The 27,342-nt window shown below is 37.6% G+C and overlaps 2 protein-coding genes across 3 annotated transcripts in view; one reads left to right on the top strand and one right to left on the bottom strand.

Moving 5' to 3' along the window:
* Positions 1–5,740, bottom strand: part of macroh2a1 (macroH2A.1 histone) — a 37,339-nt gene extending 31,599 nt beyond the window's left edge. For both annotated transcript variants that reach the window (XM_061963007.1, XM_061963009.1), the window contains exons 1-2: positions 5,573–5,740; positions 64–266 (exon numbers count right to left, since the gene is read on the bottom strand). In XM_061963007.1, the coding sequence (XP_061818991.1) occupies positions 64–235 (172 nt within the window). In that variant the 5' untranslated portion in view covers positions 236–266; positions 5,573–5,740. The remainder of the gene's footprint in view (positions 1–63; positions 267–5,572) is intronic.
* Positions 5,741–9,707: 3,967 nt separating this feature from the next.
* Positions 9,708–27,342, top strand: part of faxdc2 (fatty acid hydroxylase domain containing 2) — a 26,017-nt gene continuing 8,382 nt past the window's right edge. Inside the window, exons 1-5 of the mRNA XM_061963016.2 lie at positions 9,708–10,768; positions 11,074–11,105; positions 13,829–13,926; positions 20,286–20,389; positions 22,765–22,886. Coding sequence (XP_061819000.1) covers positions 11,076–11,105; positions 13,829–13,926; positions 20,286–20,389; positions 22,765–22,886 — 354 coding nt within the window. The 5' untranslated portion in view covers positions 9,708–10,768; positions 11,074–11,075. The remainder of the gene's footprint in view (positions 10,769–11,073; positions 11,106–13,828; positions 13,927–20,285; positions 20,390–22,764; positions 22,887–27,342) is intronic.

Raw genomic sequence — 27,342 nt, 5'->3', positions numbered from 1 at the left:
TGCACCCCTCCACCCCCCGCCATTTTTAAATGACCACTACAGAAGACAGCGTGCCAAACTTACCGGTCAGATACTCCAAGACGGCCGCCAGGTAGACGGGCGCTCCCACCCCGATGCGGTACTTGGGCAGCCCCCTCTTGATGTAGCGCAGCATGCGGCCCACAGGGAAGATGACGCCGGCCTTGGTGGACCGGGACGTCTTGGTCAGCTTCTTCTTGCCGCCTCGGCTCGACATGACTCAACAAGTCGGTACCAGCGTTCCTTTTCTGCCGGACACACCATGTTTTTCATTCATGTTGTCAAACAAAAACAACTGCATGAGGGAAATGCTGCGAGTTAGTCAAGCAAGCTAACCTGAGGGATGCAATCTTTGAATACAAACTGCATATGAAAGTATTGGAGTGCAATTCATTTACGTTGCTAATTTTAGCATCCTGTAGGTCTGGCTAGTTCAAAAACTAAACGCAAAATAAAAATGCTGCAAATGTGCGCAAACCCCAAAAAACAACAACTGTGTGAGAGAAATGCTGCAAGTTTACTACTTCTACCGAGTAGAAGTAAGCTAGATGAACTAGTGTACTTACTACTCCTACCGAGAAGAAGTAACCTAGATGAACTAGTGTACTTACTACTTCTACCGAGTAGAAAAAGCCTACATGAACAAAAGTGTACTTACTACTTATACCGAGTAGAAGTAAAATGTGTACTTACTTACTGACATGAACAAAAGTCAACTCACTACTTCTACCGGGTAGAAGTAACCTACATGGACAATTATTTACTTACTATTTCTACCAAGAAGAAGTAACCTACATGAACGAGTGTATTTACTACTTCTACCGAGTAGAAGTAACCTATATGAAAATGTGTACTTACTACTTCTACCGAGAAAAAAAAAAGCCTACATGAACAAAACTGTACTTACTACTTCTACCGAGAAGAAGTAACCGACATGAACAAGTGTATTTACCACTTCTACCGAGTAGAAGTAACCTATATGAAAATGTGTACTTACGACTTCTATCGAGAAAAAAAAAAAGCCTACATGAACAAGAGTGTACTTACTACTTCTACCGAGTAGAAGTAACCTACAGGAAAATGTGTACTTACTACTTCTACCAAGTAAAAGTAGCTTACATGAACAATATTGTAATTACTACTTCTACCCAGTAGAAGAAGCCTACATAAACAAAAGTATACTTACCACTTCTACCGAGTAGAAGTAACCCACAAGAAAATGTGTACTTACTACTCCTACCAAGTAGAAGTAGCCGACATGAACAAAAGTCAACTCACAACTTCTACCGAGTAGAAGTAACCTACATGAACAATTGTGTACTTGCTACTTCTACCGAGAAGAAGTAACCTACATGACCAAGTGTATTTACCACTTCTACCGAGTAGCAGTAACCTATATGAAAATGTGTACTTACGACTTCTACCGAGAAAAAAAAGCCTACATGAACAAAAGTGTACTTACTACTCCTACCGAGTAGAAGTAACCTACAGGAAAATGTGTACTCACTACTTCTACCAAGTAAAAGTAGCTCACATGAACAATAGTGTAATTACTACTTCTACCCAGTAGAAGAAGCCTACATAAACAAAAGTGTACTTACTACTTCTACCGAGAAGAAGTAACCTACATGAACAAGTGTATTTACTACTTCTACCGAGTAGAAGTAACCTATATGAAAATGTGTACTTACTACTTCTACCGAGAAAAAAAAAGCCTACATGAACAAAACTGTACTTACTACTTCTACCGAGAAGAAGTAACCTACATGAACAAGTGTATTTACCACTTCTACCGAGTAGAAGTAACCCATATGAAAATGTGTACTTACGACTTCTACCGAGAAAAAAAGCCTACCTGAACAAAAGTGTACTTACTACTTCTACCGAGTAGAAGTAATCTACACGAAAATATGTACTTAAGACTTCTACCCAGTAGAAGTAGCCTACATGAACAATAGTGTAATTACTACTTCTACCCAGTAGAAGAAGCCTACATAAACAAAAGTGTACTTACTACTGCTACCGAGTAGAAGTAACCCACAAGAACATGTGTACTTACTACGTCTACCAAGTAGAAGTAGCCGACATGAACAAAAGTCAACTCACAACTTCTACCGAGTAGAAGTAACCTACATGAACAATTGTGTACTTGCTACTTCTACCGAGAAGAAGTAACCTACATCAACAAGTGTATTTACCACTTCTACCGAGTAGAAGTAACCTATATGAAAATGTGTACTTACGACTTCTACCGAGAAAAAAAAAGCCTACATGAACAAAAGCGTACTTACTACTTCTACCGAGTAGAAGTAATCTACACGAAAATATGTACTTACGACTTCTACCCAGTAGAAGTAGCCTACATGATATTTAGTGTAATTACTACTTCTACCCAGTAGAAGAAGCCTACATGAACAGAAGTGTGCTTACTACTTCTACCGAGTAGAAGTAACCTACAGGAAAATGTGTACTTACTACTCCTACCAAGTAGAGGTAGCCGATATGAACAAAAGTGAACTAACTACTGCTACCGAGTAGAAGAAACCTACATGAAAATGTGTACCGTATTTTTCGGACTATAAGTCGCAGTTTTTTGCATAGTTTATGAAAGTTGCATAATGTTTTTTTCCTTCATTATGCATTTTCGGCAGGTGCGACTTATATCTGAAAAATACGGTACTTACGACTTATACCCAGTAGAAGTACCCTACATGAACAATGGTGTACTTACGACTTCTACCGAGTAGAAGTAACCTACATGAACAAGAGTGTACTTACTACTTCTACCGAGTAGAAGTAACCTACATGAACAATAGTGTACTTACCGTACTACTTCTACAAAGTAGAAGAAGCCTCTGTGAACAAAAGTGTACTCACCTCTTCTACCGAGTAGAAGGTGCCTACATGAACAAAAGTGTACTTACTACATCTACAGAGTGGATGCAGTAAGTACACAGGAACACTTGTACTGGGTAGAAGTAGTAAGTACTTATTTGTTTTTTTAGGTGCAATACAATAATATTTTCCTGACACCTCTGAGTGCAGCACTAACGCTGCTGGGGAGGATAAGAACATTTCGGGAAACTTTGCCACTTTATTATCAGTGACGGAGCAGGAAGGGGCTAGGCATGGGTCGACCGTTACACGTCATTCATTACTTGTTCATTCATCCACTGTTTGTGTTGGAAATTGCTACGAAATAGAAAGGGGGGCAGCTCAAATAAGCTCCGCTTCTTCCTACTCCCTTTCGGACACGATGTCACGACCTACTGGAAATATGGGAGGGCTCATTTTGCAATAAACTAATTCCGTAAACATAATTGACATATTTATCTATAGGTAAACAAATACAAGAAATATGCCTTTCAAAACAAACGAGGGATGATGACTAGAGATGTCTGATAATATCGGACTGCCGATATTATCGGCCGATAAATGCTTTAAAATGTAATATCGGAAATTATCGGCATCGGTTACAATTTGTGACTTTTTAAAACGCCGCTGTGTACACGGACGTAGGGAGAAGTACAGAGTGCCAATAAACCTTGTGTGCCGGCCCAATCACATAATATCTACGTCTTTTCACACACGCTAGTGAATGCAATGCATACTTGGTCAATAGCCATACAGGTCACACCGAGGGTGGCCGTATAAACAACTTTAACACTGTTACAAATATGCGCCACACTGTGAAGCCACACCAAACAAGAATGACAAACACATTAAGGGAGAACATCCGCACCGTAACACAACAGAACAAATACCCAGAACCCCTTGCAGCACTAACTCTTCCGGAATGCTACAATATACACACCCCGCTACACCCTCATCTCAACCCCGCCCACCTCAACCTCCTCATACTCTCTCAGGGAGAGCATGTCCCAAATTCCAAGCTGCTGTTTTGAGGCATGTTAAAAAAAAAAAAGAATGCACTTTGTGACATCAATAATAAATATGGCATAATTTTTTTCCATAACTTGAGTTGATTTATTTTGGAAAACCTTGTTACATTGTTTAATGCATCCAGCGGGGCATCACAACAAAATTAGACATAATAATGTGTCTCGCCCGGAAAAGGGTGGAGTGCCATCTCCGGGTTGGGGAGGAGATCTTGCCCCAAGTGGAGGAGTTCAAGTACCTCGGAGTCTTGTTCACGAGTGAGGGAAGAGTGGATCGTGAGATCGACAGGCGGATCGGTGCGGCGTCTTCAGTAATGCGGACGCTGTATCGATCCGTTGTGGTGAAGAAGGAGCTGAGCCGGAAGGCAAAGCTCTCAATTTACCGGTCGATCTACGTTCCCATCCTCACCTATGGTCATGAGCTTTGGGTTATGACCGAAAGGACAAGATCACGGGTACAAGCGGCCGAAATGAGTTTCCTCCGCCGGGTGGCGGGGCTCTCCCTTAGAGATAGGGTGAGAAGCTCTGTCATCCGGGGGGAGCTCAAAGTAAAGCCGCTGCTCCTCCACATCGAGAGGAGCCAGATGAGGTGGTTCGGGCATCTGGTCAGGATGCCACCCGAGCGCCTCCCTAAGGAGGTGTTTAGGGCATGTCCGACCAGTAGGAGGCCACGAGGAAGACCCAGGACACGCTGGGAAGACTATGTCTCCCAGCTGGCCTGGGAACGCCTCGGGAGCCCCCGGGAGGAGCTGGACGAAGTGGCTGGGGAGAGGGAAGTCTGGGCTTCCCTGCTTAGGCTGCTGCCCCCGCGACCCGACCTCGGATAAGCGGAAGAAGATGGATGGATGGATGGAATAATGTGTTAATTCCACGACTGTATATATCGGTATCGGTTGATATCGGAAACGGTAATTAAGAGTTGGACAATATCGGCAAAAAAGCCATTATCGGACATCTCTGATGATGACTGTAATTAATATTTCAGGACATGATAATGTGAATATTTAATGGCGTCTGCTGATGACCGGACACAATCCAAGGTAATTATTATTATTGCTTCATTAGACGCAGTAATTAGCAAATATTCAAATGAAGCTTCCAGAATGTCACCAACTAGTTATCAATTCATGACATAATCTTTAAATACGAATAAAGTCACGCGTTAGCTTCAAAATGCATTTCCAGGTCGGTGTTGTTTTGGAACATGTCATGGATATGTCATGGATACGCGCTGACAGCTGTCAATCAGTAGTTTAATGGCGTGCAAACGTCAAACACGACTTCCAGGCCAAGTGGGGGTTATTGTCGGCCGCGATATTCGCCCCCCAAGCTTCGGCGTCGTACGCCCGCACCAAAGGCGACATTCGCGGGCACCGAAGCAGACTTCGTCGCTCCGCGGTCGACCGTCGAAACAACCGCGCATTTCCGCAATATGTCAGCCGCGTCGTGACGGCCCATCCCCGGCCTTCCTCCTCGACAAGCTCGGCCTCCGGACCGGTTCTCACGTCGGTCAACAACAACAACAACAACAACAAAAAAAACGTCAAACACGCGACGCGACGCGACGGCGTAAACACCGACCGAAGCGGCGTCAAGAGCGGGCAAGGACGCGGTGTTGTTGTCGGGGAAGGAGAAGGCGAAAAGGCCGTACTCACGTGAAAAATGTCTCCGGTACGAAGGCTCGTTGACTCGGTGCGCTCCTTCCTTATTCTCCCACAATCCCCAGCGAGAAGAAGCAGCAGCTGCCGGCCGCCTAACGACGACACTCAGCGGGGCGCAGGCGGCGGAGCTGCACGGTAACCTGCGCACGCATCAACACGTAAACAACAACAATGCTGTATTCTGTATTAAAAAAAAAAAATTAAAATTAAAAAAATTAAAAAATATATTTATTTACGCTTTGCCAACTTGTTGGTCTGTACTGACACAAAATGTTTACATAAAAAAATGCATTTGTTGTCCCACAAATTGTGCTGAGATTCTCAAAATAATAATAATAATAATGACGATAATAATAATAAGCAGGACTAAAGTGATGACATTTATCAAAATCACCTATATTGACAATCGCCAGGTGCGGTGAAAACACTCCCCCTAGTGGCTGCCAATATATTGGCAGTGGCTCGTTTAAAATCAAAGCTTAAAAACAAGTTTTAATAGTAGTTTAAAATTATATTTCAAAACCCAAGTTTAGAATTCTAGTTTATTTTTAAAATCCTAGTATAAAACTGTAATTTGAAAGTCTAGTTTAAAATGATAATTCTTGTTCAAACCCCAAGTTTAAAATCATAGTTCAAAATTATCATTTGAATCCTTAATTTAAAATCACAATTGCAATTTAAATCCCTAGTTCAAAATATAATTATAGTTCAGTTGTTTAAAAGTATAGTTTAAACATCACAATTCTAGTTTAAAACCTTAGTTTGAAATCAAAATTTTAGTTGAAAAGTTTAGTTTAAAATCCCAATCCTGGATTAAAATGTCAATTTAAAATAACAAATCTAGTTTAAATCGTTTAAAAAAAAATCTAAATTCGACTCTTTTTTTTAAACTTAGTTTGAAATCTAGTTTATAATTGCAATTCTCGTTTAAAGCTCTACTTTAAAATTCGAGTTTAATATCAGAATTTTAGTTTAAAAAATCTTAATTCAAATCCTTGTTTAAAATTCTATTTTAAAAACTCAATTTTAATTTAAAATTCAATTTTAATCAAATAATTCTGGTTTAAAATCCTAGTTAAAAATCCCAGTTCAAAATCCTAGTTTTAAATTATAGTTCAAAATCCCGATTGTAGTTTAAAACCTTAACTTGAAATCAAAATTATAGTTGAAAAGTTTAGTTTGAAATCCCAATTCTGGATTAAAATGTCAATTTAAAATAAAAAATCTAGTTTAAATAGTTAAAAAAAAAAATCTAAATTCTACTTTTTTTTTTTAACTTAGTTTGAAATCTAGTTTATATTACAATTCTCGTTTAAAGCTCTACTTTAAAATTCGAGTTTAATATCAGAATTTTAGTTTAAAAAAATCTTAATTCAAATCCTTGTTTAAAATTCAATTTTAAAAACTCAATTTTAATTTAAAATTCAATTTTAATCAAATAATTCTGGTTTAAAATCCCAGTTCAAAATCCTAGTTTTAAATTATAGTTCAAAATCCCGATTGTAGTTTAAAACCTTAACTTGAAATCAAAATTATAGTTGAAAAGTTTAGTTTGAAATCCCAATTCTGGATTAAAATGTCAATTTAAAATAAAAAATCTAGTTTAAATAGTTAAAAAAAAATAATCTAAATTCTACTTTTTTTTTTAAACTTAGTTTGAAATCTAGTTTATATTACAATTCTCGTTTAAAGCTCTACTTTAAAATTCGAGTTTAATATCAGAATGTTAGTTAAATAAAATCTTAATTGAAATCCTTGTTTAAAATTCCATTTTAAAAACTCAATTTTAATTTAAAATTCAATTTTAATCAAATAATTCTGGTTTTAAATCCTAGTTCAAAATCCCAGTTCAAAATCCTAGTTTTAAATTATAGTTCAAAATCCCGATTGTAGATTAAAACCTTAATTTGAAATCAAAATTATAGTTGAAAAGTTTAGTTTAAAATCCCAATTCTGGATTAAAATGTCAATTTAAAATAAAAAATCTAGTTTAAATAGTTAAAAAAAAAAATCTAAATTCCACTTTTTTTTTTAAACTTAGTTTGAAATCTAGTTTAGAATTACAATTCTCGTTTAAAGCTCTACTTTAAAATTCGAGTTTAATATCAGAATTTTAGTTTAAAAAAATCTTAATTCAAATCCTTGTTTAAAATTCTATTTTAAAAACTCAATTTTAATTTAAAATTCAATTTTAATCAAATAATTCTGGTTTAAAATCCTAGCTAAAAATCCCAGTTCAAAATCCTAGTTTTAAATTATAGTTCAAAATCCCGATTGTAGTTTAAAACCTTAATTTGAAATCAAAATTTATAGTTGAAAAGTTTAGTTTAAAATCCCAATCCTGGATTAAAATGTCAATTTAAAATAAAAAATCTAGTTTAAATCGTTTAAAAAAAAAATCTAAATTCTACTTTTTTTTTTAAAACTTAGTTTGAAATCTAGTTTAGAATTACAATTCTCGTTTAAAGCTCTACTTTAAAATTCGAGTTTAATATCAGAATTTTAGTTAAAAAAATCTCAATTCAAATCCTTGTTTAAAATTCTATTTTAAAAACTCAATTTTAATTTAAAATTCAATTTTAATCAAATAATTCTGGTTTAAAATCCTAGTTAAAAATCCCAGTTTTAAATTATAGTTCAAAATCCCGATTGTAGTTTAAAACCTTAATTTGAAATCAAAATTATAGTTGAAAAATTTAGTTTAAAATCCCAATTCTGGATTAAAATGTCAATTTAAAATAAAAAATCTAGTTTAAATTGCTTCACAGTGTCTTTGCTGAATGAGCAGGTATCGGACACCTAAGTCTCCTTAGACGCTCATCCATGCGGACTGGACACTGGCTGAGAGTGGATTGGTTGCTTTGTTGGGTCTGCTCCTGTCTCTGGCCATGCTCCCTCCACCCCAGCAGACGATGGCGTGGAACACCGCAGAGGCCGTCACAGTGTATGTTTTTTTTAACTTTTTATTCATAGCTGTTTGTAGAAGTGTCTGGTTGCATCAGCTCTGCTCCTTTAATGGCTTTAATGTCCTTTGTGTTCTTTGATGTTTGATGTTTCCCTCTTTGTGTGCTATGGCTATGAGTTCTTTTTTCCCTTGGTCTCAGTCTGATGATGCGTTCAAGAGTCTTACGGCCTGAGGGAAGAAGCTGTTACAGAACCTTCTGCTTCGGAGGCTGCGGAACCTCTTTCTAGAGTCCAGCAGTGAAAACAGTCCTTGGTGGGGGTGGGAGGAGTCTTTGCAGATTTTCTGAGCCCTGGTCAGGCAGCGGCTTTTTGCGATCTCCTGGATGAATTTGGAGGTAATCCTCTTTTTCATTGTCTCATTTACTCTCTGTAAAGCACCAGTTCCATTGGCAGCAAAACAGGCCCAGAGCATAATACTACCACCACCATGCTTGACGGTAGGTATGGTGTTCCTGGGATTAAAGGCCTCAACTTTTCTCCTCCAAACATATTGCTGGGTATTGTGGCCAAACAGTTCAATTTTTGTTTCATCTCACCACAGAACTTTCCTCCAGAAGATCTTATCTTTGTCCATGTGATGTATATGTTTAACGTGGGGGAGACTGGTGCACAGACAGTCACCACACGACCCTTAACAGAAATCGGGTCAGGGTCCAGTGGCATGGAGTCCAAGACGACTGGGGACCCTTTTCTGCTGCAGCCTTCTTCCGCCATCGCAGCCGTTGTGGTAGTTCTTAAAAATCTACCGTGTTCCACCTGCTCCGCGGTTGAGGTCTTCACTGTATCCCTGGCTAGTGGGCAGTCAGGTACTAGGCCTTTGCCAAGGACCACCTGGGGTAACAGTAGTAAAGGGGTTAACCTCCTAGTGCCCCAAGACCCCTTAGAGGAGCCTCCACTGCTGGATGCACTTTAACGTCATGAACAGGAGAAAGATATATATATATATATATATATATATATATATATATATATATACACACACACACACACACACACACACACACACATACATACATACATATATATATATATATAGTTGCAAGAAAAAGTATGTGAACCCTTTGGGATAACTTGGATTTCTGCATAAATTGGTCAAAAAATGTGTTTTCGACAAACACAGTCTGCTTGGACAAATACCGCACAGAAAATGCATATTCTCTACTAGAGATGTCCGATAACATCGGACTGCCGATATTATCGGGCGATAAATGCTTTAAAATGTAATATCGAAAATTATCGGTTTTAAAATTATCGATATCGGTTTCAAAAAGTAAAATATATGACTTTTTAAAACGCCGCTGTGTACACGGACGTAGGGAGAAGTACAGAGTGCCAATAAACCTTGTGTGCCGGCCCAATCACATAACATCTACGTCTTTTCACACACGCTAGTGAATGCAACGCATACTTGGTCAACAGCCATACAGGTCACACTGAGGGTGGCCGTATAAACAACTTTAACACTGTTACAAATATGCGCCACACTGTGAACCCGCGCCAAACAAGAACGACAAACACATTTCGGGAGAACAACCGCACCGTAACACAACAGAACAAATACCCAGAAGCCCTTGCAGCATGTCCCAAATTCCCAGCTGCTGTTTTGAGGCATGTTAAAAAAAAAAAAAAAAGCACTTTGTGACTTCAATAATAAATATGGCAGTGCCATGTTGGCATTTTTTTTCCAAGTTGATTTATTTTGGGAAAACCTTGTTACATTGTTTAATGCATCCAGTTGGGGCATCACAACAAATTAGGCATAATAATGTGTTAATTCCACAACTGTATATATCGGTAGATATCGGAATCGGTAATTAAGAGTTGAACAATATCGGCAAAAAAAAGCCATTATCGGACATCTCTATTCTCTACCTATCCTATCTTTGAACACAGGTGTACCTAATGTTGTGGCCTCCTGTACTTCACTTTACGTACATTTACGCAGATCCATCATGGGTATTTTGATTACATCTGCCAATTTATAGTATTCTAAGTAATCATTACCGCGTACCACCAGTTAATTACGGTTTCAAGTCCCTGGAAAAGCGCGTTAGGAAGACTTCCCTTGTCAACATGGCGAGGAAATCCCTCGGCCATTTCCGGGTGCGGCGCTGGTCAGCTGACCTGCTGTGAGCCAATCACAAGCGGAGCTGGGCGTAAACAAGCGCTGGGGTTTAAAAGGCGAAGTGGCGCAGTGACAAACATGACTGGGAACTGAAGACTGAGGTGAGTTCTTCTCCTTTTGTGGAGACCCAACTTATCAATAATCAACATGACAGTCTGATCATACGTGTTTATAGCGTTATTCTATATTCTTTCCTCCGAAAGGTTTTACTGAAATAAAATACACGCTTTATAGTTTGGGACTATTTGAGTGAAAACATTGATGTCAAAACGGATTATGGCAAGAATTAAAAAAAATAAAATAAAATAAAATCATTATTTATTAATTATAAAGAATATGAATAATACTTCTATTCACCCTAAATTGAAAAATGTTTACTTTTTAATTTTTGAAATGTGTTTGACAGACATGAGGATACCACAAGTGAAAAGCAGACAGGTAAGAACACCTTGACACACACACAAACACGCACACTCGAGTAAAAAGCAAGGTGACTCACCAGCAGAAAGACAATTGCAGTTACATCATGTTATTTATCATATCCTGAACTTGCACGTCTGGTTGGATGAGTTTTTTTTTAGCAGCTTCTGTCTGCCAACTATGATGATTATTCATGTTGTTTTGCCCCATTGACAAGCATTCAATCACACTTTATTTATACAGCACTTTTCATGTACAGGCACCTAAAAAATGTGTATAAAACATACATTTAAAATAGTTTGGTATACTAGTTTAAATTTATAGTTTAAAATCACAATTCTAGTTTAAAACCATAGTTTAAAATTATACTTTCAAACCCTAGTTTCAAATTGTAATCCGAGTTTAAAATCTTAGTTTGAAATCCTAGTTTAAAATTATAATTCAAAACCCTAGTTGAATTTTTTTGTTTTTAAAATCAGAACTTTAGTTTAAAACCATATTTTAAAATTATACTTTCAAATCCTAGTTCAAAATCCTAGTTTTAAATTGTAGTTTAAATTTATGGTTTAAAATTATATTTTAAAATCGTAGTTTAAATTTTTAATTCAAAACCCTTGTTCAAAATTTTTGTTTAAAAGCACAACTTTAGTTTAAAATCCTATTTTAAAAGTACACTTTTAAATCCTAGTTCAAAATTGTAGTTTAAAATCTGAGTGTACAATTCTATCTTAAAATTATAATTCAAAACCCTAGTTTAAAAATTGTTGGTTAAAATCACAATTATAGTTTTGAACCATATTTTAAAAGTATACTTTTAAATCCTAGTTTCAAATTGTAGTTCAAAATTCTAGTTTAAACTTCTAGCTTCAAATGAGTTTAAACTTCTGTTTTAAAATCCTAGTTTAAAAATCATAGTCTAAAATTATAATTCAAAAGCCTCGTTTAATTTTTTTTGTTTAAAATCAGAACTTTAAAACAATATTTTAAAATTATACTTTTAAATCCTAGTTCACAATCAAATCATAGACTTGTTTAAAATTCTAGCTTGAAATCCTAGTTTAAAATTGTTGTTCAAAATCAGAACTTTAGTTTCAAACCATATTTTAAAATTACACTTTTAAATCCTAGTTTCAAATTCTAGTTAATAATCCTAGTCTAAAATTGTAGTTTAAAATTATTATTCAAAACACTTGTTTAATTTTTTTGTTTAAAATCACAACTTCAGTTTAAAACCATATTTTAAAATTATAATTTTAAATCCTAGTTCAAATTTCTAGTTTAAAATCTTAGTTCAAAATGCATCTTTAAAATCTGAGTCTAAAATTCTATCTTAAAATCCTAGTTTAAAATTATAATTCAAAACCCTAGTTTAAAAATTGTTGGTTAAAAATCACAATTATAGTTTTAAACCATATTTTAAAAGTATACTTTTAAATCCTAGTTTCAAATTGTAGTTCAAAATTCTAGTTTAAACTTCTAGCTTCAAATTCTAGTTTAAACTTCTGTTTTAAAATCCTAGTTTAAAAATCATAGTCTAAAATTATAATTCAAAAGCCTCGTTTAGTTTTTTTTGTTTAAAATCAGAACTTTAGTTTAAAACAATATTTTAAAATTATACTTTTAAATCCTAGTTCACAATCATAGTTTAAAGACTTGTTTAAAATTCTAGCTTGAAATCCTAGTTTAAAATTGTTGTTCAAAATCAGAACTTTAGTTTAAAACCATATTTTAAAATTACACTTTTAAATCCTAGTTTCAAATTCTAGTTAATAATCCTAGTTTAAAATTATTATTCAAAACACTTGTTTAATTTTTTTGTTTAAAATCACAACTTCAGTTTAAAACCATATTTTAAAATTATAATTTTAAATCCTAGTTCAAATTTCTAGTTTAAAATCGTAGTTCAAAATGCATGTTTAAAATCTGAGTCTAAAACTCTATCTTAAAATCCTAGTTTAAAAAATGATCATTCAAAACCCCCGTTTGAAATGTTTGTTTAAAATCACAATGCTAGTTTAAAATTAACTTTCCAAACCCTAGTTAAAATTGTGGGTTTTAAAGTCCTAGTTTAAAACCCTAGTTTGAAATTGTAGTTCAAATTTTAAATCTCTAGTTAAAAAAAAAATATATATATTTTTTACAAATATGAAAATGTTATAATTTTAAAAAATTGTAAACATTTGTAAAATAACAAAATATTTATAAAGTTGTATCTTATAAAATGTGTACAAATAAAATCGAAATAACATGAGGAAAACTATAAGATTGAGAGGATAACAATACATAACATTGTGAGCAGCAGCTTTTGTTTAAGTCCTAGTTTGAAATTGTAGTCTAAAATTTAAATCTCTAGTTAAAAATAAAAAATAAAATGTTTTACAACTATAAAAGTTATAATTAAAAAAAAATTGTAAACATTTGTAAAATAACAAAATATTTATAAAGTTGTAGTATCTTATAAAATATGTACAAATAAAATCTAAATAACAGGAAGAAAACCATAAAATTGAGAGAATAACATTACATAATGTGAGCAGCAGCTTTTGTTCTCGGCGTGCTTGACTCAGCGCCAACAAAGTCCTCTTCCTGTTTTTAGAGTGTCCAAATTCACGTGCGTAAAACGAGTGGGTAAACAGAGATGCTGCTTTTGCTCGCCTTACCCGCGTGGTGTTGACGTTTCCTGAAAGCTGAGCCGTCGACATGCGATCAGAGACGCTCATGTTGCCTTGTCCTCCACGCAGGACACCTCCGGGGGGCTGTGGGACTCCGTGAAGAAGGCCGCCTTCGTCATCGGCTCAGGGATCTTGTTGTTGGCGGCGTTCGGTAACTCGCTGACGTGGTAGGAAGTCATTACGCCGTCTTTAACGCTTCTGTCCGCGGCGTGTGAGGTCTACAAACATCGGCGCCTTCTAGAGGGCCGCAGGGGTACTCTGTTGTAATACCCTTTTCCACCACTTGGGGCAGTAATGACAATATCAAACAAACTGGAGAAGTCTGGAGCTAAAGTCAAAGAGAAGTTTCTTAAGGGCAAAAAATATGACTAAAGTGGCAACGCTGTGTTTTAATTTGCACTGAGATTTTATCAAGAGTTTATTTTAACATTTTTTGTATCATTTAATATTAATTTAGTCCCTTCTTTTGCAGTATAGTTGACTGATTGATTGATTGAGACTTTTATTAGTAGATTGTAATTTGACCCCCTTAACATACTTCAAAACTCACCAAATTTTACACACACATCAGTAATATACGGCAAAACTTTATATCAAAGAACCAAACCTCAAAACTCAAAATTGCGCTCTAGCGCCCCCTACGAAAAAAACCAACTAGACTGCCTGTAACTCCCACTAGAAAGGTCGGAGAGACATGAAACAAAACCTTTATGTAGGTGTGACTTAGACCTAGATTTCATAATAGTATGTTCTCGGGCAAAAATCAACAGGAAGTTGGCAATTCCCCCTTCAAGACAAAAAAGTACTAAAAACAGTAACTTTTGCCTCTTTGAGCTGTATTTTGACCCCCTTAACATGCTTCAAAACTCACCAAACTGAACGCACACATCAGGACTGGCAAACATTGCGATCTAAAAAAAAAACCTAACCCCAAATCTCAAAATTGCGCTCTACTGCAATTTTTTAATAAAACGCAAAAAAACCTGCTCCTCGGTAGAAAAAAATGACAAAACTGCCAGCAACTCCCACTGGGAAGGTCGGAGAGACATGAAACAAAAACCTCTATGTAGGTCTCACTTAGACCTACATTTCATAAATTGACAACCCCCAGCAAAAATCAACAGGAAGTTTGCTATTCCCCCTTCAAAACAAATTTTTTGTAAAAACCGGTCACCTTCCTTCAAAAACGATCTCCTCTGAGCGCGTTTGTCGTTTCGCCTTCAAACTAACACAGGAGAGAGATTGAACCCTTGTGATTACAATGACAGAAGCGCTTTTTTTTCTAACTGCTCCGGTTTTGATTTTATGACCCTTCAAAGACCCGCTGCGCTGATGCTGCTGCGCTGCTGTTTTTTTAAGATGGCTGCTTAAAAGCAGGAAGCACCAACGTGCCCACACAATGCAGACAAGGTAGGTACACTAGACAAAAGTCTTGGGACACTTCAGACTAAAAGTAGACAAAAGTATTGGCCCCCGCGACCCGACCTCGGATAAGCGGAAGAAGATGGATGGATGGATGGATGTACAGTACAGTACATATTCCATACAATTGACCACTAAATGGTAACACCCGAATAAGTTTTTCAACTTGTTTAAGTCGGGGTCCACTTAAATTGATTCATGATACAGATATATACTATCATATACTGTATACTATCATCATAATACAGTCATCACACAAGATAATCATCAGGGTGTATACATTGAATTATTTACATTACTTACAATTCAGGGGTGTGGGGGGGGGGGGGGGGGGGGTAGGTTTGGTTGGTTAGTATTTGATTTTGATTTGACTAGTATTTATTTTTGTAATCAGCCTGACCTAAGCCTAAATAACAATCTTTGTGATTAACACATGCTTCATTTAATTTGTTTACACGTTTATCCTGTTAAACCGCAAGTAGGTTAGATATAATTATTGAATATAATATAATATTCGAGTGGGCCCCTAAGTAGTGGAAAAGTTGTCAAAAAGGTTTAGAACCCCTCCTCTAAGTAATGTTGCAATTTTCAACACCAACAAAGTGGGAATGCTTGGGGAAAAAAAACGCTCAAACGTAAAGTACGGCTCCAGTTTTCTAAAACTGCGCTAGCTTGATGCTAATGTACATTGGATTTCCCATAGACAGGCTTCTATTAGCATTGGATTCAAGATTGTTTCTTGTCATATGCACAGTTAGACAGTTTGCCGTACAATGAAAATCTTACTTTGCTAGTCCACCCTTCAACAAGTCACACGGTACTTAGCTAAAATAAAAAATAACAATAAAAATGTATATACAAGGCACAGTAAGTAACATAACATTATTGCACATTCTGATTGACAGTCAACAGTATAAATATGGAGGTGACCTTGGGTCACAGCTGCAGTTAAAGTGTCTTTAGTGATCAAAGGTGAAAAGTGTCTACAGTCGGGGGTGGTCATGGTAGCTGTCTTTTGTTCAAAAAGATAAAAGTAAAACAGGGGTGGGGGGAGCTAGCATTCACAAGCCTGGTGGCCTGTGGGTAGAAACTGTTCGTCAGTCTCGTAGTCCTGGTTTTCAGGCTCCTGTATCGTCTGCCTGATGGTAGGAGGCTGAAGAGACTGTGCTGGGGGGGTGTACTGTCCTTTATGATGTTGTGTGCTCTCCTGGTGGCCCTGGTAGAGTACATGTCCTGTAGTGAGGGGAAGGCTGCTCCTGATATGTACTGAGCAGTTTTAATCACTCGCTGGAGTGCCTTCCGGTCCTTAGCGGTGCAGTTTCCAGTAAAACAACTTGCACTGAGCCTAGTCTATAAAATCCACTACACCGAAGTACATGTAAAACTACTTCCTTAAAGTAAATGACCGCCATAACCACAACACCAGGGGGAGCTCCACTAACCACGTTAAACCCAGATTCCGATCTAACAAAGGTCTTAACTCATTCTCTTTCTATGCCACATCAATGTGGAATGCGCTCCCAACAGGTATAAAAGAAAGGGCATCTCTATCCTCCTTCAAAACCGCAATAAAAGTACACCTCCAGGCAACTTCAACCCTAAACTAACACCCTCCCCGGATTGTTGTTAATAATCATCCATCCATCTTCTTCCGCTTATCCGAGGTCGGGTCGCGGGGGCAGCAGCCTAAGCAGGGAAGCCCAGACTTCCCTCTCCCCAGCCACTTCGTCCAGCTCTTCCTGTGGGACCCCGAGGCGTTCCCAGGCCAGCCGGGAGACATAGTCTTCCCAACGTGTCCTGGGTCTTCCCCGCGGCCTCCTACCGGTCGGACGTGCCCTAAACACCTCCCTAGGGAGGCGTTCGGGTGGCATCCTGACCAGATGCCCGAACCACCTCATCTGGCTCCTCTCGATGTGGAGGAGCAGCGGCTTTACTTTGAGCTCCTCCCGGATGGCAGAGCTTCTCACCCTATCTCTAAGGGAGAGCCCCGCTACCCGGCGGAGGAAACTCATTTCAGCCGCTTGTACCCGTGATCTTGTCCTTTCGGTCATAACCCAAAGCTCATGACCATAGGTGAGGATGGGAACGTAGATCGATCGGTAAATTGAGAGCTTTGCCTTCCGGCTCAGCTCCTTCTTCACCACAACGGATCGATACAGCGTCCGCATTACTGAAGACGCCGCACCGATCCGCCTGTCGATCTCACGATCCACTCTTCCCTCACTCGTGAACAAGACTCCGAGGTACTTGAACTCCTCCACGTGGGGCAAGATCTCCTCCCCAACCCGGAGATGGCACTCCACCCTTTTCCGGGCGAGAACCATGGACTCGGACTTGGAGGTGCTGATTCTCATCCCAGTCGCTTCACACTCGGCTGCGAACCGATCCAGCGAGAGCTGAAGATCCTGGCCAGATGAAGCCATCAGGACCACATCATCTGCAAAAAGCAGAGACCTAATCCTGCAGCCACCAAACCAGATCCCCTCAACGCCTTGACTGCGCCTAGAAATTCTGTCCATAAAAGTTATGAACAGAATCGGTGACAAAGGGCAGCCTTGGCGGAGTCCAACCCTCACTGGAAACGTGTCCGACTTACTACCGGCAATGCGGACCAAGCTCTGGCACTGAGCATACAGGGAGCGGACTGCCACAATCAGACAGTTAATAATCAAATGCAGATATTTTTCTTATGCCTTCTGATCTCTCTCTCTATGTCCACTACTTGTTGTACATATCCTACCAAGTCAGACCTACAGTTTCAATGTCCATTTCTCTGTTCTCAATTGTTGATGACTGATGATAACAACCAAACCTAACCCCCCCCTCCACACCCTGAATTGTAAATAATGTAAATAATTCAATGTATACACCCTGATGATTATCTTGTGTGATGACTGCATTATGATGATAGTATATATCTGTATCATGAATCAATTTAAGTGGACCCCGACTTAAACAAGTTGAAAAACTTATTGGGGTGTTACCATTTAGTGGTCAATTGTACGGAATATGTACTTCACTGTGCAACCTACTAATAAAAGTCTCAATCAATCAATCTCTGAATCCGGGAACATATCCTTCACGGATTTGTTGAACACATCCGCAAATGAGAACGGAATGTTGCTTGCAAGGTGGCCCATAATACTGCGTTGCCGCCACCTTGTGCTTCTCTCGGGTGTTACCATTTAGTGGTCAATTGTACGGAATATGTACTGAACTGTGCAATCTACTAATAAAAGTTTCAATCAATCAATCAATCAATCAATCAATCTGACCGTTCATGAGTGACTATATCCATTCGGCCACTGTGTTATGGGTTATAGATAAACCTATGGATAACGGAGACATACATAATAGTCTCCTTTCCAGGGGAGAGAGGACGCTAAAGGCAGTGCCTTTAAGGCACGCCCCCAATATAGTTGTCCGGCTGGAAATCGGGAGATTTTCGGGAGAATGGTTGTCCCAGGAGAGGCACTGAAATTCAGGAGTCTCCCGGAAAATTCGGGAGGGTTGGCAAGTATGGTCCCGAGGAATTTAAAGGTTTTCACCCTGTCACCCCCCTATGTACAGAGGTGTGTACTGTTCACTCCTTCTCCGTGGGTCAATAATCATCTCCTTGGTCTTGTCTGTGTTCAAGGAGAGATTATTATCCTGACATCAGGCCACCAGTTCCACTACCGCCCTTCTGTACGCTGCCTCAGCTCCCCCGGTGATCAGTTCGATGACCGTGGTATCGTCTGCAAACTTGATGATACTGGTGTTGTTCTGGGAGGCCACACAGTCGTGTATGAAGAGGGTGTACGCAGCCTTGGGGGGTCCCTGTGCTTAGAATCTTTGTGCCTGATGTCTGGTTGCCGACTCTGACTGACTGGGGCCGGTTTGTGAGAAAGTTCAGGACCATACTTGCCAACCCTCCCGGATTTTCCGGGAGTCTCCCGAAATTCAGCGCCTCTCCCGAAAACCTCCCGGGACAAATTTTCTCCCGAAAAACTCCCGAAATTCAGGCGGACCTGAGTGACGTGTTGACAACACACAACAACAGTGTCTACAGTAAAGCAGTTCGTCTGCCGTAAACAGCAATGTTGTGACACTTTTAAACAGGACAATACTGCCATCTACTGTACATACATATGTGACCCACCCATAATGTGTCACATTTTTGTGTTGATTTATTTATTTTATTTTGTGGTTTGAATTCGTTTTTGGAGCTGTTATTACACATTTATCATTATTCACATTGGTCAGTAGGGGGCAGTAGGGCGTTTCTTCCCAATTGAATGCTATCACCTGCAGACCGGAAGTGTCTTGTCATTCTGATGAGCGCGACCAGTCTGTGAACAATTGAAACGTCCTGTGTGCTTTTTCCTCCTGTATAACAGGTTAGTTTTGGTGAATCAACTCACTGAATAATATCCATGTGATCTTTATAAGTTTAAGTACACATTCTGATGGCGGAGCCTAACTCTAAAGTGTTTGTGAGTTGTAGTTTGTAAATGAACACTGAAATTCAAGTATTTATTATATATATATATATATATATAGCTAGAATTCACTGAAAGTCAAGTATTTCTTATATATATATATATATATCTTAACCACGCCCCCTGCCCCACCCCCGACCACGCCCCGCCCCCACCTCCCGAAATCGGAGGTCTCAAGGTTGGCAAGTATGTTCAGGACCCAGTCAAAGAGAGACCAACAGTGAGGAGTTTAGTAGTGAGATTTTGTGGGATGACCGTGTTAGAAGCAGAGCTGTAGTCGATGAATAATAGCCTGGCATAGGTGTCCTTGCCCTCTAGGTGGGTGAGGGTGGTGTGGATGACGGTGTTGACTGCATCCTCAGTGGACCGGTTCTGCCGGTAGGCAAACTGTAGAGGGTCCAGTGTGTCTGGGATGGTCTTCTTGATGACTATCCTCTTGAAGCACTTCATCACCATTGGGGTGAGTGCAACAGGGCGATAGTCATTCAGACAGGTCACAGTTTTTTTCTTTGGCAGGGGCACGATGTTGACCTTTTTGAAGAAAATAGTTGTTGTGTTTTTGTTTTATTTAGCACGTTTGCATCTTTTTGTGCTGGTTGAACAAGCTAGCTTGTCCTCCTCAGGCATCTTCAGAGGTTCTGGGGAGCGTCAGGAGACTTCTGGCAGAACTTGTGGAGCAAACTTTTTGTCATCTTTGAGGGTCACAATGAAGCTTTATTCTACATGGGTAAGATGTTTTTTTTTCATCCTCTCAAGTAAGAGTAAACAAACCGGTAAGTGTGGGGCAAATTATCGCAGCCAAATGTGAGCAATCCATGGAGGAATGCGTCTCCGTGCCAAACCTTGTTGTCATGTTTTGATGGAAGGACATAACTACATGAAGCAATTTCCGCAGAAATTGCAGAAGCTGAACTGACACGTCGATGGAATGTAGAATGGATGTAAAAATAGTTTGAAAGTTGCAATGGTTTAAAAGTTAAAGAGCTTCAAATTCTAGATGTTGGTATAATTAGAAAAGTTAGCATGCTTCCAAGAGGTTACTAAGTAACAAAACCTATCATTTTTAGCTCTAAATATATAACATTAGCTGAAATGCTAGTATAAAAAGTAAGCATGCTAACAAGGGGAACAGCTAGCATACTTTCAACATGGCGCCAAATAAAGTCCGTGATTATTCGGTCAAAACATACAAAATTAGCGAAAATGCTAGCATGCTAACATTTTACGCTAACGTTAGCAGGAGAACCACTGGCATACTTCTAATACAGCAACAAGAAATATCTAGGTTTAAACTTACAAAATTAGCTAAAATAGCAGCGTAAAACATTAGCATGCTAACAAGGGTACACCAAGCATACCTGTGTTTCTAAGATGGGGACGAGTAACGAAATCAATGATGATTACGTTGAAATATGAATAATTAGCTTGAATGTTTGCGTGCTAATTAGCATGTCAAAAAGTGAGGAGCTAGCATACTTCCAAGATGGCGCCAAGTAACAGAATCCATGCTTATTAGGTTAAAAAGTACAAAATTAGCTGAAATGCTAGCATACAACATTTGAATGTTAACATTAGCATGCTAAAAGGGGAACAGCTAGCAAATTTCCAACATGGCGCCAAGTAACAAAGTCCGTGATTATTCGGTCAAAACATACAAAATTAGCGAAAATGCTAGCATGCTAACATTTTACGCTAACGTTAGCAGGGGCTGGCATACTTCTAAGATGGCAACAAGAAATATCTAGGTTTAAACTTACAAAATTAGCTAAAATAGCAGCGTAAAGCATTAGCATACTAACAAGGGTACACCAAGCATACCTGTGTTTCTAAGATGGCGACGAGTAACGAAATCAATGATGATTACGTTGAAATATGAATAATTAGCTTGAATGTTTGCGTGCTAATTAACATGTCAAAAAGTGAGGCGCTAGCGTACTTCCAAGATGGCGCCAAGTAACAGAATCCATGCTTATTAGGTTAAAAAGTACAAAATTAGCTGAAATGCTAGCATAAAACATTTGAATGTTAACATTAGCATGCTAACAGGGGAACAGCTAGCAAACTTCCAACATGGCGCCAAGTAACAAAGTCCGTGACTATTCGGTCAAAACGTACAAAATTCGCTAAAATGCTAGCACGGGACAAGCGGTAGACAAATGGATGGATGGATAGCTAGCATGCTAACATTTTATGCTAACGTTAGCAGGGGAACCGCTAGCATACTTCTAAGATGGCGTGTAGTAACAAAATCCATATTAGTAGGCTAAAAGATACATTTTTAGCTTAAATTCTAGCATAAAATGTTAGCACGCTAACAGATGAATAGCTAGCATACTTCTGGGATGGCGCCAAGTAACAGAATCCATGCTTGTTAGGTTAAAAAAAATACAAAATTAGCTAAAATGCTAGCATAAAACATTAGAACGTTAACATTAGCATGCTAACAGGGGAACAGCTAGCATACTTCTAAGATGGCGCCAAGTAACAAAGTCCGTGATTATTAGGCTAAAAGATACATAATTAGCTTAAATGCTAGCATAAAATGTTAGCACGCTAACAGGTGAATAGCTAGCATACTTCTAGAATGGCGTCGAGACACAAAATCCATGCTATACAATTAGCTTAGATGCTAATATAAAATGTTAGCACACTAATGTTAGCATGTTAGCCCTAGCATGCCAACAGTTAAAAAGCTAGCATACTTCTAAGACGGCGCCAATTAACAAAACACATGATTATCAGGTTAAAATATACTGAAATAAATATAAATTAAAAAATTAAAAATAAAATAAAATAATAATAAAAAAAAAAAAAGTTTTACTGAAATAGATAAAATGCTACCATAAAACATTAGCATGCTAACAGCGAGAATTACACAATTAATCTTACAGAATTCCAGGAACTCGGGGAAAACCAATCAAATGTATCCGCCATAAAATGTTTCTCCGAAACTTGTTGCTAGGCAGAATTTACTCTCTGGAGTAATTGCATTTAAGTCTGTTCATTTAGCGCTCTGTATTAAATATAAAACACACATCTGGTGCTGACATTTGTGTACATTTATTTTCAAGTGTTGGAATGTTTTTTGCTCTTTCGCCACAGGGACCATGCTTGTGCCCACTGTGGTTTTTTGGGGTTTCAACGCTCTGCTGCTATTGGTGGACACCACAGGAAGACCCGCCTTCATCACACGCTACCGCGTCCAAGTGGACAAGAATAATCCGGTAGGCTTTTGCTAATAGAACAGCTAGCATGCTTCTAAGATGGCGCCACGTGATATAATCCACTTATTGGGTTTAAAATGTACATACATACATAAAATGCTAACATAAAATGTTAGCATGCTAACAGGGGAACAGCTAGCACATTTCTAAGATGACACTAAGTAACGAAATCCATTATTAGGTTAAAACCAACATAATTAGGTAAAAGGCTAGCATAAAATGTTAGCATGCCAACATTCGCATGCTAACAGGAGAACAGTTAGCATTCTTCTAAGATGGCACCATATAATAAAATCCATTTATTGGGTTTAAAATGTACATAATTAAGTAAAATGCTAACATAAAATGTTAGCCTGATAATAGGGGAACAGCTAGCACTTTTCTAAGATGGCACCGAGTAACAAAATCCATTATTTGGTTAAAATGTACATAATTAGGTAAAAGGCTAGCATGAAATGTTAGCATGCCAACATTAGCATGCTAACAGGAGAACAGCTAGCACATTTCTAAGATGGCACCAAGCAACAAAATCCATAATTTGGTTCAAACCAACATAATTAGGTAAAAGGCTAGCATAAAATGTTAGCATGCCAACATTAGCATGTTAACAGGAAAACAATTAGCACATTTCTAAGATGGCACCAAGTAACAAAATCCATTATTAGGTTAAAACCAACATAATTAGGTAAAAGGTTAGCATGAAATGTTAGCATGCCAACAGGAGAACAGCTAGCACAAAATGTTAGCATGCCAACATTAGCATGCTAACAGGAGAACAGCTAGCACGTTTCTAAGACGGCTCCAAGTAACACAAGCCATTATTAGGTTAAAACCAACGTAATTAGGGAAAAGGTTAGCATGAAATGTTAGCATGCCAACATTAGCATGCTAACAGGAGAACAGCTAGCACAAAATGTTAGCATGCCAACATTAGCATGCTAACAGGAGAACAGCTAGCATGTTTCTAAGATGGCTCCAAGTAACACAAGCCATTATTAGGTTAAAAGGCTAGCATGAAATGTTAGCATGCCAACATTAGCATGCTAACAGGAAAACAGCTAGCACATTTCTAAGATGGCACCAAGTAACACAAGCCATTATTAGGTTAAAACCAACGTAATTAGGTAAAAGACTAGCATGACATTTTAGCATGCCAATATTAGCAGGCTAACAGGAAAAAAGCTAGCACATTTCTAAGATGGCACCAAGTAACAAAATCCATTATTAGGTTAAAACCAACATAATTAGCTAAAAAGGCTAGCATGAAATGTTAGCATGTAAACATTAGCATGCTAACAGGAGAAAAGCTAGCACATTTCTACGATGGCACCAAGTAACGAAATCCATCATTAGATTAAAACCAACATAATTAGCTAAAAAGGCTAGCATGAAATGTTAGCATGTAAACATTAGCATGCTAACAGGAGAAAAGCTAGCACATTTCTACGATGGCACCAAGTAACGAAATCCATCATTAGATTAAAACACACTGCACAATGCTAGCAAAAAAATGTTAGCGTGTTAATATTAGCATGCTAACAGGGCAAGTTCATAGAGCATGTCGATTATAACGGACATAAAAATACTAAATAATTTATTAGTAATATGGTAAGCAAACGAATCCCATTTAAACCCACCCGCTAGCTCAATGCTAATTTACATTAAAAATCTCATAGACGCGCTAGCATGTTAGCACGTTAGCCATTTTGAAGACCTCAAACTGGGAGAATGGAACAACTCTAATATCCATTTCATCCTAAGCAGCTGAGGTATGATACGCATTAAACACTTGGAATAAACAGTGATAGAACAACTTAAAAGTGTGTCAAAGTCCGCCTCCAGCGTTAGACTACACAAAGATAACATCGTAAAGAAAAACATGATAAGTGTCGTAATCTCTGAGCTTTATCAGAGTATTGATTGTGTTTTTAATCCTCAACTCGCTGACAGTTGGAATGGAAAACACGCCTCAGTTCTTTTCTCTCCACATAAACAACACGTTGGCGACATTTGTGCTCACAGGAAGTTACTCGCCCGTCACATTAAGAGCGCAAAACAACACACAACAAGGGATCAATCATCAGTGTAGTTCACGTTCAAAAACTGGGGCATGTGTTTGCAGTTAGGGTTCAAAGTTCAAAAGTCATTTGGTCGCATTTCTTCTGAACTAACAACATCTTTGCCAAATCAAATCTTTTATTTGTGTTTTTGACATTGATACTTCCATATTCATTAGAAATGACTCAAATATACAGTTTGTGTATCTGTATGGAAATATACAGTTTGTGTATCTGTATGGAAAGCAACACCAATTATTTTCTATGAAAAACACAGCAGAGTTTAAAACACAAGATAGGAAAATAAAAATATAAATATTTTTGAAAATATTTATATCTTTCAGAAAATATAAATATTTTTGAAAATATTTATATTTTTCAGAAAATATAAAAAGTATCTTTGACAGTGTATGTATTAGGGGTGTCCGATAATGAATGCTTTAAAATGTAATATCGGAATCCTGTTTTTTTTATTATCGGTATCAGTTTTTTTTAAAATATTTATTTATTTTTTTTATTTTTATTAAATCAACATAAAAAACACAAGATACACTTACAATTAATACAGTGTATGTATTAGGGATGTCCGATAATAAATGCTTTAAAATGTAATATCGGAAATTATCGGTATAGGTTTTTGTTTTTTTTATCGGTATCGTTTATTTTTTATTTTTTTTATTAAATCAACATAAAAAACACAAAATACACTTACAATTAGTGCACCAACCCAAAAAACCTCCCCCATTTACACAAAAGGGTTGTTTCTTTCTGTTATTAATATTCTGGTTCCTACATTATCATACCTGCCAACTTTTGAAATCAGAAAAACCTAGTAGCCAGGGTCCAGGGGCCACAAAGTCCTGGTGGGGGGTTCAGGCTTCGCCCCCCGACGCAAAATGATTATTAGCATTCAGACAGGTTAAAATGTTGCTAAAACCATCACTTTTCTATCAGTCACAGTGACTTTTCAAAACAAAAATATTACAGCAAAAATCATATGGGTTGATTGACATGTTTATTCTGTAAGCTAACTTCAATAGTTTGAAATTATTTTGACAGGTAATGCCAGTTATCCTGTCAACCTTTCACAAGACTTCAATTTGTTAATTGAAAGTATAAACACTTTTTACAGTAAACAAATGGTAAAACAGTACTAAACAATTCCATTAAAAAAAAAATTGGTGTCATTATTAACTTTCTGTCCAAGCTTGTATAATCTACTGCCTTGTTCAATTGTAAAAAATATTCTGTGCCTAAAATTCACATTTCTATCACAATTATCATACTGTAAACATGGTAAGCTAACTTCATTAAAATTAATAGTCCTGTCAATAGCATGGAATTACAATTCAAATGTAGTTTTTTTGTAAGCCTTTCAAAAGAATTCAAAATATGAAAAATTAATTTAAGCCATCAGACACTTGAAAAGTGGCACATCACATCTCTAATGTAATCATTTTAACTTTTCAACAGAAATAGCACTGCAAAAATATTAAGGACATACTTCTGTATTTTGGTAGTTATGCTGTCAACATTTAACAAGATTTCTTCAACTTGGACTTGAAAGCATAAATAGTATAAACACTTTTAACAGTATAACAGTACTAAACAATTCCAATAGATAACATTGGTGTCATTACCTTTTTGTGGCTAAAATCCAAATTGTATCGCTAGCAACGGCATTAGACTTGTGTTTTTTTGTCCCAACGTGGTCTTTTACATCGCTAATTCCTCCGTGTCCGATCGAAAAATCTTGTCTGCACAAGGTGCAATTCGCGTAGTTTTCACCCTTTTTGGAACGGATAATTTGAATATTCTTCACGGAATGACTGCAGTTTTCTTTTCGGTTTAAGACTCGTTTGCGATTTTTCTCCGGCTGATTCCATGATCGTTCGCTCGTTTGGAAACAATGGCAACTGGTGCCTCGTGCTTGGCAGCGGTGCTATAAATAGCCTCGCGCATGGCATTCGGAATGGCTCGATAGGAAGTTACGGGAAGCAGTGTCGATTGTCATTGTTGTTACGCGATTTCGTGAATAAAACTTAAAAAAAATTTTTTTTTTTAAATTAATGAAAAACCGTATTTTTTATCACTGCAACCGTAACCCGGAATAGGTTGATGAAAACCGTACTAATTACGGGAAAACCGGAGTAGTTGGCAGGTATGCATTATATATCAATATATATCAATACAGTCTGCAAGGGATACAGTCCGTAAGCACACATGATTGTGCGTGCTGCTGGTCCACTAATAGTACTAACCTTTAACAGTTAATTTGACTCATTTTCATTAATTACTAGTTTCTATGTAACTGTTTTTATATTGTTTTACTTACTTTTTTATTCAAGAAAATGTTTTTAATGTATTTATCTTATTTTATAAATGTTTTTAAAAAGGAC

The sequence above is a fragment of the Nerophis lumbriciformis genome, linkage group LG09, assembly GCF_033978685.3.
Source record: "Nerophis lumbriciformis linkage group LG09, RoL_Nlum_v2.1, whole genome shotgun sequence".
In the NCBI taxonomy this organism is placed as follows: Eukaryota; Metazoa; Chordata; class Actinopteri; order Syngnathiformes; family Syngnathidae; genus Nerophis; species Nerophis lumbriciformis.
Note: the sequence above shows the minus strand (reverse complement) of the source record. Positions and strands in the feature narration are given on the sequence as shown.